Source organism: Callospermophilus lateralis, chromosome 10, assembly GCF_048772815.1.
Source record: "Callospermophilus lateralis isolate mCalLat2 chromosome 10, mCalLat2.hap1, whole genome shotgun sequence".
Classification (NCBI taxonomy): Eukaryota; Metazoa; Chordata; class Mammalia; order Rodentia; family Sciuridae; genus Callospermophilus; species Callospermophilus lateralis.
The window spans coordinates 126,182,699-126,198,279 of NC_135314.1; the positions used below are offsets into that span (position 1 = coordinate 126,182,699).

A 15,581-nucleotide genomic window follows, 5' to 3' on the forward strand; every position below is an offset into this window, starting at 1 on the left:
ATTAAATAGTGGTCCTTATCCATGCTAGGCAAGCAAGCATTATACCACTAAGCTACACCTCCCCCCACCAACCAACAGACTTGGATGTTTTGCAACATTTTATGAATTTGAAAATACCTTTATGGCTACTATAAAGTGATACATATTATGACAACAAAATTGAAACAATTAGAAAAGTATAGACTAATATATTTTATTTCTAGTACTAGGGATTGAACTTGAGGCACTTTACCACTGTGCTACATCCCTAGTCCTCATTTTTTATTTTGAGATGGGTCTCCCTAAGTTGTTAAGGCTGCCCTCAAACTTGGGATCTTCCTGCCTCAACCTCCTGTGTTGCTGGGGTTATAGGTGTGTACCACCATACCCAGCATACAGTAATATTTTAAAGGATGTTCTTTTAAACATTCTTCTAAACAGCTAGAGATACATAAAATTTGTTAAAAATTAAAGTTTTAATATTCTTGCTTACTCTAGTTCTGAAAATTTTCTGCTGGTTAGAATATTCTGTTCATAGTGAATAATGATCACCTTGAACTAATGGGATATTTCTTTTAGTTATTTGCTTTGTTGTATTTGATTGTTTCAGGTGGAGTTTTGATGACACGGTAACTCATTTCATCTATCAAGGCCGACCAAATGACAGTAATCGAGAGTATAAGTCTATAAAAGAAAGAGGAATACACATTGTTTCTGAGCACTGGCTTTTAGAAGTAAGCAATGTTTTATTGTATCCCTTCTCTGTTAATTGAAAATGTTTATAGCCTGGCACTGTGGCTCATGCCTATAATCCCAGCAACTTGGAAGTTTAGGGCAGGAGGATTGCAAGTTCTAGGGAAGTCTGAGCAACTTAGAAAGACTCTGTCTCATAATAAAAAGTGCTGAGGATATAGCTCCTGGTAAAGCATCTGTGGGTTCAATAACTACTCCCCCCCCAAAAAAAATGTATTTACAAACATTTCAGAGCACAAAACAGTTTCCATGTCTGTAAACAAGTTTGGTAATCTTGGTAAGCTGTGTGTGGCAGCATGTCATGGCAAGAGCATGTGTTAGAGCAGAACCACTCACCTCATAGCCAGAAAGTGAAAGAGAAGCCAGGCACAGAGGTCCAGAACTGTAATCCCAGCGGTTCGAGAGGCTGAGACAGGAGGATGGCGAGTTCAAAGCCAGCCTCAGCAAAAATGAGGGGCTCAGCAACTCAAGTGAGATCCGGTCTCTAAATAAAATACAAAATAGGGCTGGGGATGTGGCTCAGTGGTTGAGTGTCCCTGAGTTCAATCCCCAGTAGCCAAAAAAAGAGAAAGTAAAAGAAAAAGGAAGGAGTTGGAGTCCCACTCTCCCTTTTGAGGGCATACCCCTTACTCCCTACCAAAGACCTCCCATTAGGCCCCAGCTCTTAAAGTTTTCATCACTTCTCAATAGAGCTAAGCTGGGGACCAAGCCTCTTAACACACCCACCTTTTGGGGGACTTTGAAGTCCAGACCACAATACATGTTTCATCTCTTTGGCATCAAAAACTTTTTTATTTTTATTTGATTTTTATTGCCTTATTATTTAACAAATCTTCGATGGGTACTGTTTCTATTCTGATTCTTTTCACTAGTTAAAAACAATATGAATAAGTTGGACCTGGTGGTACACACATCTAATCCCAGCTACCTGGGAGGCTGAGGCAGGAGGTTCACAGATTCTAGGCAAGCCTGGACAACTTAGGAGTCCCTATCTCAAAAGATCAAAGGGGTTGGGGTATAACTCAGTGGTGGAGCACTTACCTCCATGTGCAAGGCAAGGGTAGAACAGAATCACTCTGCATGGATTCTGTTCCTAGGATTGCCCCCACTCCAAATGTGTATATATGTGTGTGTGTGTGTGTGTGTGTGTGTGTGTGTGTGTGTGTGCACGTGCGCACACGTGGGTGAATGAAAATTTTATAGTAATTTGAGAGCAACTAATTTAACAGAGTAATACAATTTAGAACCCATTCCCTGAAGTAATTGATACCTCAGCAAAAGCACAGAAATAGAATTAGATTTTATACTTTAGTGGCCATGACATTTAAAAAGGACAGTTTGGCTGGGGATAGCTCAGTTGGTAGAAGGTTTGCCTCACACACACAGCGCCCTGGGTTCAATTCCCAGCACCAATAAAAAGGACAATTTTTCTTTTTCACTGTAAACTCTCCCTCCCACCCCTTCTTAAGGGGCACTTAACCACTGAGCTACATCCCCAGTCCTTTTTATTTTTTATTTTGAAACAGGGACTTACTAAGTTGATGCGGCTGGCCTTGAACTTGTGATCCTCCTGCCTCAACCTCCTAAATTGCTGAGATTACAGCCATGTACCACTGTGCCTAGCCATAAACTGCTTTCTTTTTAACTGTAATATTGTGAACTTTTACCATCTTACCACAGGCTGTATTGGTTGTTCTTTTCCTCCTTAACATCTTTCAGTCAATTCTGTTTCAAAACACTATTGTATTGCAGTGTGCCCAGGAATATAAGCGTCTTCCTGAATCTCTTTATCCACATACTTATAATCCCAAAATGAGCCTGGATATCAGTACCGTGCAAGATGGCAGACTCTGTAACAGCCGAGTGCCCTCGGCTGTCTCTGCAGCAGAGGATGAAGAGGTAGGCAATGTTCACAGTACATCCCACCCCAAGCTGTATATGTAATCATAGATTGCTGTGGAACCTTATCCAGTGGCTTCATTTGAGCAATTATAATTTCTCTCTTTGAACAGCCAGATCATTTGCCTGTAGAAGAAAATGGTACAGAAAACATGACCACCAGTAATAAAGAATCAACACTGTCAGATGGAAATGAAAAGAATGATTCTAAAGGAGGTAAAGCTTTTTAAATTACAAAAAGAAAAGGTTAAAAATACATATGTTTGACACAGTTGTTTTCTGTTACTGAATACTGGCAAAGCGTGTGTGTGTGTGTGTGTGTGTGTGTGTGTGTGTGTTTGTCAAGATTAAGTCAAGATTCTATGTCATTTGATGAAGTTTAAGTGATTTAAGAGTGAGACTTGTGGAATGGAACCAGGTATTTTACAGAGTCAGTGTGATATAATTGTTCCATTAAAGATAGGAAGAGTTGTTTGTTTTCCTTTCTTGTCCTGGGGATTGAACACAGGGACACTACCACTGAACTACATCCCCAGCCCTTCTTGTTTTTTAGTTGGAGACAGGGTCTCACTAAGTTGCCGAGGCTGGCCTTAAACTTGGAATCCTCTTATCTCAGTCTCCACAGTTACTGGGATTACAGGCAATTGATGATTTTTTAAAAATTTGTGCTTTATCAGAAGCAGTGTCATATGCGTGTAATCCCAGTGACTCAGGAGACTGAGGCAGGAGGATCACAAATTTGAGGCTAGCTTCAACAATTTAGCAAGGCCCTAAGCAACTTAGACCTTGTCTTTAAAAAATAAAAAGTAGCGGGAATATAGCTCAGTGGTAAAGCATCTCAAATTCAGTCCCTAGTAACCCCCCAAAAATGCTCTTGGTTCAAGTTTTTTCAGTGACTTCCGAACAGTTTTATTACATGTACAGTATACTTGACATATGATTTTAAAGGTCTGGAAGAGTTTATCCTGCCCTTGTTTCCCTTTGTTACCAGTTTTGGTCTGTTTGTTTTTTGGTACTGGGACTTAAACTCACTCAAACACTGAGCCATATCCCCAGCCCTAGTTTGTATTTTATTTAGAGACAGGGTCTCACTGAGTTGCTTAGCCCCTCGCCATTGCTGAGGTTGGCTTTGAACTCGAGATCTTCCTATCTCAGCCTCTTGAGCCATTGCGATTGTAGGCATGTGCCCCGTGCACGGCTTGGTACTAGTTTCTTGTGTATTCTTCTGATGCTGTTTTCTGCATGTGTATACAATTGTAAATATATATATATATGTATGTATGTGTGTGTGTGTGTTTTCTTGCTCTCACTTTTTAAATGCATAAGTTTGGACTATTCCACATGCTTTTCTTTTTGTTTAATGGTTCACCTTAGGGCCTTGATATCTTAGTACAGGTATATCTTGGAGATATTGCAGGCTTGGCTCCAGACTCCTGCAATAACCAAATGTTACAATAAAGTGAGCCAAATGGACTTTTTTGTTTCTCAGTGCTTATGAAAGTTATGTTTACATTACATTGAAATCTGTAAACTGTGCAAAAAGCATTATGTCTTTTAAAAAACAATGTTGGGGCTGGGGCCGTAGCTCAGCAGCAGAGCACTTGCCTAGCATGTGTGAGGCACTAGGTTTGATCCTCAGCACCACATAAAAATAAGCAAATAAAATTAAAGGCATTCTGTCCATCCACAACTGCAAAAAATTTAAAAAACAAAAACAGTGTGTACTCTATAATTTAAAAATACATTATTGCAAAAAATGCTACTGATCATCTGAATCTTTGGCAAGTTATAATCTTGTTGAGAGAAGGTCTTCCCTCTGATGATGGCTGCTGACTGCTCTGGATGGTGGTTGCTAAATCTCTGGTTGGCTCTGGCAATCTCTTAAAATAACACAGCAGTGAAGTTTGCCATAATGATTTTTTTGTTTGTTTTTGTTTTTTGTTTTGTTTCATGAAATATTTCACTGTAACATGATGCTTTTGATTCCTTTTTACCCAGAGTAGAACTTCTTCAGAACTGAAGCCAGTCTTCCCAATGTTCACATCACCAGAGTAGATTTCATCTCAGGAAGCTACTTCTTTGATCATTCATGAGAAGCAACTCCTCATCCATTAAAGTTTTATAATAAGATTATAGCAATTCAGACCCATCTTTAGGCTCCACTTCTAATTCTGGTTCTTTCTGGATCTAGACAGAATATTGTGGGATGTGATAGATAGGGAAATTGACCTTGACTGGTGTACTTGTTTGTTTCAAGTTCTCACACAGACCTTGGAGATGAGAGAAAATTTCCAAAAGCAACTGCAGGAGATCATGTCTGCCACCTCCATCGTGAAACCCCAGGGACAGAGGACTTCCCTTTCAAGAAGTGGCTGTAACAGTGCCTCCTCAACCCCTGACAGCACGCGCTCTGCTCGAAGTGGACGAAGTAGAGTCCTAGAGGCGCTGAGGTGTGTGCTTGTCATTGAGGGCAGAAAGATTTGGTGACTTGAGAGAAAGAGAGGTCCTCATTTAGGTACCTGGTGACTCATGAAAATGAGTTAAGCTAATTTTGCCTCTTTGTTTTAAAATTAGTGATAAAGCAGAAGTTTAGAATATCAAGACCAAATAAAAGAATTGTATTTCTAGGCCTGTTTATCACAAATGTGTCATATTCTGTTATCTGTTGGCTTTGGCTTCTGCTGCTTAGGTTTTTCTCCTTCCTTCCTAGTGTTCCCCTCTTTCCCTTCCTCACTCGAAGCAATTTAAGAATTGAGAATTCTTACTTGAAGGCAGGAAGCCAGCACAGAGGTTAATCCCAGCAAGCACTGGCTTCAGGGAGACCACGATTAATGCTTTTTATTGCCTCCCCTAAGACAGAAATGACTTTAAATTCAGTTTGAAAGTGGAATCACTAGGCAGTCAGTCTCCTCTTTAGTATTAAACAGTATTAAATGTTTTCTGTTGGTTGGTTTTGGTTTGGGGTTTTTGTTTTGTTTCGTTTTGCTTTTTGGTGGTAGTCCTGGGATCAAACCCAGGGCTTCATCATTTATGTCACACAATCATTCTACCATTGAGCTACACCTCTAGCCCTAAATAGTTATTTCTTATTAGAGCTTTGTGTGTGCCGTGGGGAGTGGGTACCAGTGCATTGAACCCAGGGATGCTTAACCACTAAGCCACATCCCTGGCCCCTTTTAAAATTTTTTTTTTGGATTTTTTATTTAGGGTCTTCCGAAGTTGCTTAGTCTTTGCTAATTTGCTAAGGCTGGCTTTGAACTTGCAATCCTCCTGCCTTAGCCTCTTAAGCTGCTGGGCTTACAGGTGTGAGCCACCATGCCCAGCTCTTTATCGGAGCTTTGCTTGCAATTTCTACTCCTTATGAATTTGTTTTCTAGAAAGGTGATTGTAGTTCTTAGGGCAATTCGATTTAAGTTCAGTAGCATAGCTAACCTTTTCCAGATAGAAGAAAAATCTGTAACTGTAGGATGGATGTTATGGGATTATATTATCTAATTGATTAATGGAACTATTCATTTATCCTATACTATTTATTTCATGAGGCCAAGTCTTTAAATAATGAATAAATGGCTTTTTAATATACTGCAGATCATGTTTTGTCATTACAGCGAACCCAAATCCTATGCCAAGTCAGTAAATAAATATACTCAGAATAAAAAGCTGTCTTCTTTGTTTTTGAGGCAAAGGGACTTTGGGGATACTATGTTTGGATAAACTGTTTTTACTGAGAATGCATATGTATGAAAAATGTAGCTAGGATTCTGTTTACTCTCAGATGGAATGATTATGATTTTACCACAAAATGTGCTTTATAATTTAGTAAATGGTTGGTCTGCCTTCTACTCTGGGAAGTTTGATCAAAATACCTTCTTAGGAGGCAACCTTTACAGTAAGCTTCTCATTTAATTATAGTTCCTATAATTTCAATTTTTAAAAATACAACTATTAGACTGAGGGTATAGCTTAGAGATAGAGTGCTTGCCTGGCACGCATGAGGCCTGGGGTTTGGTTTCCTGCACTGCAAAACTGTTAAGCAGAGTAACCAGTTTTCTATACATGACCATGTTTCCTTAACCTATATAATTAAGAGAAATCCCATGTTCAAATATAGTAATTATTTTTGAATTAAAAAAATTCTTACTATTGAAATTACCTTTGACATTTTATATCTGTAAGTATTTGGTCAACATATGTGTTTAAATTTCTGGCAGAAACATTTAAAAAGAAAAAAGAATTTCCCTAGGCTCGTTTTTTCAATAACTATTATCAAGTGCCTGTCTGATGCTTGAGGGTGGTCACATAATGTGAACCACAGTGTTATAATCTCAGGGAGTTTGTGTTTTGGATTTTGTTTTGACTATTCGTTATTTAAAATTGTCACTTTTATTTTGTAGGCAGTCTCGACAGATAGTACCTGATGTCAACACAGAGCCCTCCCAAAATGAACAGATCATTTGGGATGACCCTACGGCAAGAGAGGAGAGAGCAAGGCTTGCCAGCAATTTGCAATGGCCTAGTTGTCCCACACAGTACTCTGAGCTTCAGGTTGACATTAAAAATTTGGAGGATTCTTCTTTTCAAGAGCCTTTACGTGGTTCAGAAATTGCTGAACAGGGTAATGAGAAAATAATCTGTTTGCTTGTTTGTATTAGGTGCATGTTGAACTTGTTAAATATAAGCATATCGTGGTTCTGACATTTCTGATTTGGGCCTAAACTTGAGTCAGAAGGAATTTTTAATTGAGATACTGTTGTCCAATAAGTTGAAAATATATTTTCTTTAAATTTGGAAATGTGGGAGTAGGCACCTTTTTCCAGGCATGGCTTTCAGGGGCTTTTTTGTTTGTTTGTTTTTGGGGGGGGGTGTTTTTTTTTTTTTTTTTTTTTTTGGTATGGGGGATTAAACTTGGGGATTCTCGACCTCTGAGCCATATTCCTAGCCCTATTTTGTATTTTATTTAGAAATGGGGTGTCACTGAGTTACTTAGTCTCACTTTTGCTGAGGCTGGCTTTGAACTTATGATCCTCCTTCCTTAGCCTCCGAAGCCGCTGAGATTACAGGTGTGCACCACCACACCAGGCTTATCATTATTTTTTGGTCCATGTTGTCTCATTTTTATTTAATTAATCTAAATCATACCCAGCATATATCTGTATTTGTTCTTTGGATTATATGAGTTCCTTTCCAACATATCCTATTTTTTTTTCTTTGAGCTTTACCTTGAAAATGAAATGCTTCCTATCATCTTTCCCTTTTCTTTTTTACACACTATGACCATGTCCCTAAACTAGACATGTAGATTTGTCTCTGCCTGTGATTTTCTCCAAATGTAAAATTGCTTTCGTTTTATGAATTTGGGTTACATTTTACTGATGTAAGTTTAGTATTTAAAGAAAGGGTTGGAGAAACCCAGATAATACATATGCCCTTTAAAGCATTAATTGCATTTATTTATAAGATCTAGAAATAGGATATTTTCTTTTGCATGTACTTTTTACATTGCAGAGTTTGTGTTTAATCTGATTTCAGCCAAGGCAGAGGAAAAGTGTGTTGGGCAGTATCACATTACAGCATTTTATTGCCCTCAGCTATCAGTGATCCTGGAAATGGACGTGGGACTGAAGCCCCCAAACACCCCACCTCTGAAGAACTGGAAACTCCAACAAAAGACAGTCACCTGATCCCTACTCCTCAAGCCCCAAGCATCGCCTTCCCTCTAGCCAATCCACCTGTGGCCCCACACCCTGGAGAAAAGGTGGGTTGATCCTATTGTAGTGACATGGCTTTTGGATTTTGCTATTGTGTTATAGTAGAAATTTATTGATATCAATATCAAAGGTTCATCAAATGGTGAAAATTGCATTTTATTGCATTGTACTGTTTGTGTATTTGATAACTTGGAAGACTAAGAACAATGTCAATGTAAGAATAACTGTATCTGATAATTTTTGTTAACTTTTTCTAAAATAAAATTCTTATATTCCAGATTATAACGACAGAGGAGAGTCGTGAAGAATTAAAAAAATACATATTTCAGCTGTCCTCTCTGAACCCTCAGGAACGTATTGATTATTGTCATCTGATTGAAAAACTAGGTACCAATATTTAAATTAAAACTGTCCCATTATAATTACCTTAGTTGGAAGTCAGATGTTGTCAATATTGATATCATGATGTAGAAGTTGAGAAAAAGTATGGGTAGTCTGTCGGAGGCTATAGGTGAGCATTAGAGCTTTGATTTTATTAACTGACCTGAATCTAAAGTCACTAGATCACGGGCCTAAAGGTTTAAATTGAAACCAACACTTAAGAATTTGCACTAGAGCATTTGTTGATGAAAACTTGGACAAAATCAATTAAATTACAGGCCTACAGCATAAATAAAACCACACTGAGGTGAAGTTGAAAGTGTAACATCCAGTGAAGATTTCTTGCCCTGAGTTTCCCCCCTGGTCGTTGGGCTGCCCGTCTGATATCTGGAAGCAGTCCAGGAGAGGAACCTGGTGTACTATAGCAACACACTGGGAATATAGCATGAACCCCACATGTCATTTTATATTTTCTAGTAGCCACACTTAAAAAATAAAATGAAACAGGAGAGATTAAATGTAATTTTATTTGCACTAGTATATGTGAAATAGTGTCATTTAGCATGTAATGAAATGTTTTACATTTTTTACATTAAAGCTTTGATGTACATTTTACATTTTAATAAGAGAACTTAGTCTGACAGCTTGACATGGAAAGAGAACATTAAGAAATACTGGGGGTGCTGAGGATGTGGCTCAGTTGGTAGCGCGCTTGGCTGGCATGCGTGGGGCGCTGGGTTCGATCCTCAGCACCACATAAAAATAAAATAAAGATGTTGTGTCCACCCAAAACTAAAAAAAAATATATTAAAAGAAAATTCTCTCTCTCTCTCTCTCTCTCTTTAAAAGAAATAGAGAGAAATACTCTTCTCTGTGCCTTCACTTTCTGAAACTCTGCCAACTCACATGGCATCATAGTAAAACTCTGCCAACTCACAGAGTTTAAAAAAAAAAGAAAGATATACTGGGGATAGGAAAATAGTTCAGTGTGGTAGAGCACATGCCCAGCTAGATTCCCCAGCACTGCAGAAAGAAGATTGAAGTAAGGATGGTGAGGTTTTGATAATTTTAGAACCTAGGTGGCTAATGTGTGTGTATTAATTTTACTATTTTCTCTGCTTTTGCATTCAAATTTTTATAATGAATTTCAATACATAAATGTCAGAGTTGTGTGATTTAAATAGTTCAGTGCATTTTATTTATAAACAATTTTTATGTATAGTTGAGATTACATTTTTTCCTAGAAAGAAGTTAAGAATAAAAATTTAAACAATTTCTCTTCACAAAGGTGGGCTGGTGATAGAGAAGCAGTGCTTTGATCCCAGCTGTACACACATTGTTGTGGGGCAGCCACTTCGAAATGAGAAGTATTTGGCCTCCGTGGCAGCTGGAAAGTGGGTGCTTCATCGCTCCTACCTGGAAGCATGCAGGACTACAGGACATTTCGTGCAGGTGTGTGTATTCACATTCATGTGAAGATTTGTTTTTCTTGAAAAGTGAATATCTTAAGGTTTCAGTTGGGTGCTATGATATGTGCCTGTAATTCCAGTGACTTGGAGGCTGAGGCTGGAGGGTCTCAAATTAGAGGCCAGCCTCAGCAATTTAGCATTACCCTTTTTAAAAATAAAAAGAGCTGAGGATGTGGCTTAGTGGTAGAGCAGCCCTGGGTTCAGTCCTCAGGCCAGGGTCAGGGGTAGAGATCCCAGTATATACATCAACCATACACGTAATTGAAATAACTACATGTGAGCCAGGTGTGCTGGCACATACCTGTAACCTCAGCAATTTGGGAAACTGAAGTAGGATGACCATAAGTTCAAGGCCAGTTTAAGCAAATCAGCAAGACCTTATCAAAAAATAAAAAGGCCTAGTGATATAGCTCAGAGTGCCTCTTGGTTCAGTCCCCAGTACCAGAAGAGAGAAAGAACACCATGCATGGCCAGTTAGATTGTATCAGCTGTATGAGGTTCTTGGTAACAAAGCAAAAAAATAAAAAAGATACTATACAGCCATATTCAGTTTATTTTGTTTGTTTGATACTGGGGATTGAACCCAGGGCACTGTACCACTGAGCCACATTCCCAGCCCTATTAATTTTTTTGAGACATGACCTTGCTAAGTTGCTGAGGCTGCCTTTGAACTCATGATCTTCCTGCCTTAGTCTCCTGAGTTGCTAGAATTACAAGCATGCACCACCACATCTAGCTTTATTCACCTTTTTAATTATTTAATTTAAATGTCATTTTTTTCTTTTGAAATAAAATGAGAAAGTTTCAAGATTATCTCATTGTAAGCTTTTATCTTTATTACTTGCCCATTAAACTAATTTTTTGAAAACTGGCCATCACCATAGCATCTACTATGTAGTTTTTGAAGTTTTCAATAAGAGCCTCTTAGGGTTCTTTTCTACAGATAGATAATCAAGTTCTCATTACATGCTCCTCTGAGACTATCCTTGTACAAAGTAACTCTTAACATCAGGTGAAGTCCAATAACCTAAATATTGCCAATTGCCAGGTGTAGTTATGTTTCTTAGAAATGAGTGCAATATCTTTTCTGATTTTATTAAAAGCTAGGATACATTTGACTCTGGAGTATTTACCTACCCCCTGCTCACAAAATATTTACTTAACTGCTCTCTGTATTTATAACAATTCAGATGGGCTGGGAATGTAACTCAGTGGTAGGACACTTTCTTAGCATGTGGAAGATCCTGGGTTCAATCCCTAGTACCACCAAAAGAAGAAGGAGGGGGGAAAAAAAGATTATAATGATTCAGTGTTTAGCTTTAATCTTCGCTGATTGAAGGCTTCTTGGGGTCAGAAACACATGTCCTGTCTGTAGTACAGACTCCCTGGGCTTAGGAGCTCAAAAGTATATTGGATTCATTCTCTAGGAAGAAGACTATGAATGGGGAAGTAGTTCCATACTCGATGTTTTGACTGGCATCAGTGTACAGCAACGGAGACTAGCACTCGCAGCAATGAGATGGAGGAAAAAAATCCAGCAAAGACAAGAATCGGGCATCGTGGAGGTATTAGCATATATGATACCAGTGGCTTGGGAGGCTGAGGCAGAGGGATGACAAGGTCTTGGCCAGCCTTAGCAATTTAGTGAGATCCTGTCTCAAAAAGTGAAAAAAGGACTTGGATTGTGGTTCAGTGGTAGAGCACCACTGGGTTCAATCCCATGTATGTATATAATTATATAGGTAATATAAAGGGCATTCAATCATGTGGCTTCTTTTACTTCTTTTATCCCTTGATATGTTTGTTTGGTTTGGACATTCTAAATTGCACTTAATGTATATTTCTAGTGTTTCTAATTATGTTTGACAGTAAGATACATATCTTGAAAGCTCTTTTAAAAGTAATTTATACTGGGCATGGTGGCATCTACCTGTAATCCCAGATGCCCAGGAAGCTTAGGAGGGAGGATCCCAAGTTGGAGGCCAGCCTGGGCAGCATAGAAAGACCCAGAATGAAAATAAAATTTAGAAAGGACTGGAGATAAAATCGGTGATTGAGCACTTGCTTAGCATGCACAAAGACCTGGGCTCAGCTCAAATGTCTACTGAGGAATGTGCCAGAGATTATCACGTTGTGGCAAAAGTAAAAGTCATGAAATTACTTGCTAGCTGGGCTCAGTGGCACATGCCTATAATCCCAGTGACTTCACAGGCTGAGACAGGATCCACAAGTTCAAGGCCAACTAGCAAATTAGCAAGGCCCTAATCAACTTAGTGAGACCCTGTTTCAAAATAAAAAGGACTGAGGGTGTGGCTCAGTGGTAAAGTGCCCATGGTTTAATCCCTAAGACGCCCCCCCCCAGTTTTATTTGCTGACTTAAAACAGTTTACAGATAAAATCATACATTATCAGTATTATTTTGTTGTTTTCTAAATCATTTCAACACTGATGAATAGGTTTTGTTTACAGGGAGCATTCAGTGGTTGGAAGGTTATCTTACATGTTGACCAATCCCGAGAAGCAGGATTCAAGCGTCTTCTTCAGTCTGGAGGAGCAAAGGTTTTTTTCACATCAATTTACTAAGTGTCTTACATGAAATATTATCCATCCATACTTGCTGTGATCAATTCTTCATTTCCTCTACTTTTCAGATTGGTAATGCTTAAGTATATATTATCTATTTGAATTGCTTGGGAACACTGGTAGATTAAGTTTCTTTTTGTTTTTTTCATTAGGTGCTACCTGGTCATTCTGTTCCTTTATTTAAAGAGGCCACACATCTCTTTTCTGACTTAAATAAACAGAAACCGGATGACTCAGGAATTAATATAGCAGAAGCTGCTGCCCAGAATGTGTACTGCTTAAGAACAGAATACATTGCTGATTATCTTATGCAGGTTGGTGACATTGTGTCCTTGATTTTTCTCATTAGCAAAGATATGCTTATCTGTACCTCAGAACCTTTGGCTTGTTATTAATGGAAGATCAATTTTCTGCTCTTCTTGATTTAGCCTCCTCCAGTTTTGTTCTGTTTTTTATGACACATAAACATTTAGCATGAGAGTTAAATATGACAAGGTCATACAAATCTAGCGTGCTTTCAAATACTGGGATATAAAGAAAGTAGAAATTGATTTAGGAATCCAAGGAAAATTGTTTATCCAAGGTCCTTCTTAGTTTTCTTGACCTTTGTGTTGATTTTCAGTAAATACCTATGTTAGATATGGTAATAATTAGGCATTTGCTATCTGGAGGGCCTTTGTTATAAAGTGGATATACTGATTAGGAATTAGTAACCATTAATAACACTCCTGGAGCAACTTGTAAAGAGACTTTTAAAGATGCTTAGTGTAACAAGCCCCAGAGTTTGAGACCATCCTGGGCAATGTGAGACGCTGTATTTTAAAAAGAAAAGGTCAATTTACTGAGACATGTGAGGTTATAAAAATTTATATAATGAGGGAAAATGACATGGGTTAGGAAGATATAGAGAGATCTTATTTGAGTTATTAACCTGGAGAAGGACATCTGAGTTGTTTTGTTTTGGACTACCATGAATAGAGCTGCTGTTTTTATGTGAATATGTTTTCATTTGACTGTGACACATGCTCAAGATGTTTCCAGAAGATCCATATTGTTTTACATTCTCATCAGCAATGTAAGTGATCCAGTTTCTGCCTTCAAGATTTAGTGTTGTCTCTATTTTTTTCTCTTAGCCATTTCAGTAAGTATCTTACTGTGGTTTTAATTTGTGTATCTCACGTGGCTAATGAAGTCCAACATCTTTTGGTGTACTTATTTGCATGTTTACATAGTCTTCATTAAAATATCTGTTCATATCTTTTGACCATTTTCTGTTTTTCGTTTTGTTTCTAGTATTGGGGACTGAACCCGGGGCCTTGTGCACACTGGGCAAACACTCTACCACTAAGCTGTTACATCCCCAGCCTCCTTTGCCCGTTTTCTAATTGAATTGTTTTTATTATTGAGCCCTAAGGGTTTCTTGTTTTAGATGATAGTCTTTAATTGCATGTGTGTGGTTTGTGAATATTTTCTCCCAGCTTATTTATCTTCTTAGAAGAGACTTTTGCAGAGAAAGAGAGGTTTTCTTTGGCTTTGTGGTATGGAATGGATCCCAGGGCCTCATGCATGTGAAGTAAATTTATTGGCCACTGAGCTCCCTCCTCTGCCAAAGAGTTTATTTTGATGAGGTCTGAAAGTTTCGTGTCTATGATCCATTTTAAGCTAATTGCTACATAAGATGTAAAGTTTAGGTCAAAGTTTGTTCTGGGATTTCTTTCTTCTAAGACTGTGCAGTGGCTCCATTTGTCATTTGTTCAAAGAACCTTCTCTCCTCTGTTGAGTTCCTTTTGTACCTTTGTCATAGTCTGTTGGGCATACTTGTGTATGTCTGTTTCTGGTTTCACTGATCTGTGCCTTCCCCTCTGTGGTGGTCTGCTGCTGTGATCCTATAACTCTTATTTTGTTAGCCCTGATATCAGGCAGTGATAGCTTCTACTTACTCCTCTTTTTAAAGATTGTTTTAGCTACTTTAGGTGCCTTTACATTTCTCTTTCTTCAGTTGTACCTTTTTTCCATAAATTTTTAAAATAAACTTGTTTATACTCATAAAAAAATCTTAATTTTGATGGGAATTGCATTCATTAGTATTGATCTCTTTAAGTGTGTTTTGAGTCTTCCGTGAACATGGCCTGTCTATTTAGTTCCTTGATTTTTCATGAACACTTTGTTAAATTTATATATAAGTATTTCATTTTTGTTATGTTTTTTTTCTTGAGAATGAATTGTGTTCTGCTTCTACATATGTAGAATAATTCTGAATCTATCCTGCACATTATGAATAAGTTTAGAAACTCTGCATTCTGCTGTAGCCCTCTGAAAATTACTGTTTTTATTTAGCAGACAGTTTACTAGACTGACATAAAGCAGCCACAGCTTAAATCTCAGTTCAGTGTCTTTGGTCTTAGCACACACATGACATGATTTAGAGGTCAAGTGAAGATTTGGGCAGGGTTCCTCCCTGAACCAGGTCCCCCGCTTGCTGTTTTTTCTGGGAATTTCCCACCTTACTTTCCAGGGGGTGTGGTTCTCATGGTGTCTTTCTTCAAGCCTTTTTTTTTTTTTTTTTTTTTTTTTTAATTTTAGCCAGGCTGCACAACAGTCTGGGGCCCTCTCCTCAAAGTCATAAAAAAAGAGAAAAATACTATTTATTCTTCTAAATGTCAGCTCTTCTTGATTTGTTTATTCTCTAGTTTTCTGGTAATTGCCTTTCATATATTTTAGTCAGAATTTATAGTTGTTATACATGGAATGGTTATACATGGAATGTTCACCAATTTTATGGAGCTTTATTTTCAGGTTACCCAGTCTA

General features: G+C 38.1%; 1 protein-coding gene across 4 annotated transcripts in view; it reads left to right on the forward strand.

Annotated features, from left to right (window-relative positions):
• Topbp1 (DNA topoisomerase II binding protein 1) overlaps positions 1 to 15,581 on the forward strand; it is a 54,453-nt gene that overhangs the window by 37,618 nt on the left and 1,254 nt on the right. For 3 of the 4 annotated variants that reach the window (XM_076868043.2, XM_076868044.2, XM_076868046.2), the window contains 11 exons: positions 590 to 713; positions 2,485 to 2,631; positions 2,745 to 2,847; positions 4,889 to 5,081; positions 7,026 to 7,246; positions 8,220 to 8,386; positions 8,618 to 8,726; positions 10,009 to 10,172; positions 11,617 to 11,754; positions 12,659 to 12,748; positions 12,925 to 13,086. In XM_076868043.2, coding sequence (XP_076724158.1) covers positions 590 to 713; positions 2,485 to 2,631; positions 2,745 to 2,847; positions 4,889 to 5,081; positions 7,026 to 7,246; positions 8,220 to 8,386; positions 8,618 to 8,726; positions 10,009 to 10,172; positions 11,617 to 11,754; positions 12,659 to 12,748; positions 12,925 to 13,086 — 1,618 coding nt within the window. The remainder of the gene's footprint in view (positions 1 to 589; positions 714 to 2,484; positions 2,632 to 2,744; positions 2,848 to 4,888; positions 5,082 to 7,025; positions 7,247 to 8,219; positions 8,387 to 8,617; positions 8,727 to 10,008; positions 10,173 to 11,616; positions 11,755 to 12,658; positions 12,749 to 12,924; positions 13,087 to 15,581) is intronic. The other variant, XM_076868045.2, reaches the window with a different exon arrangement.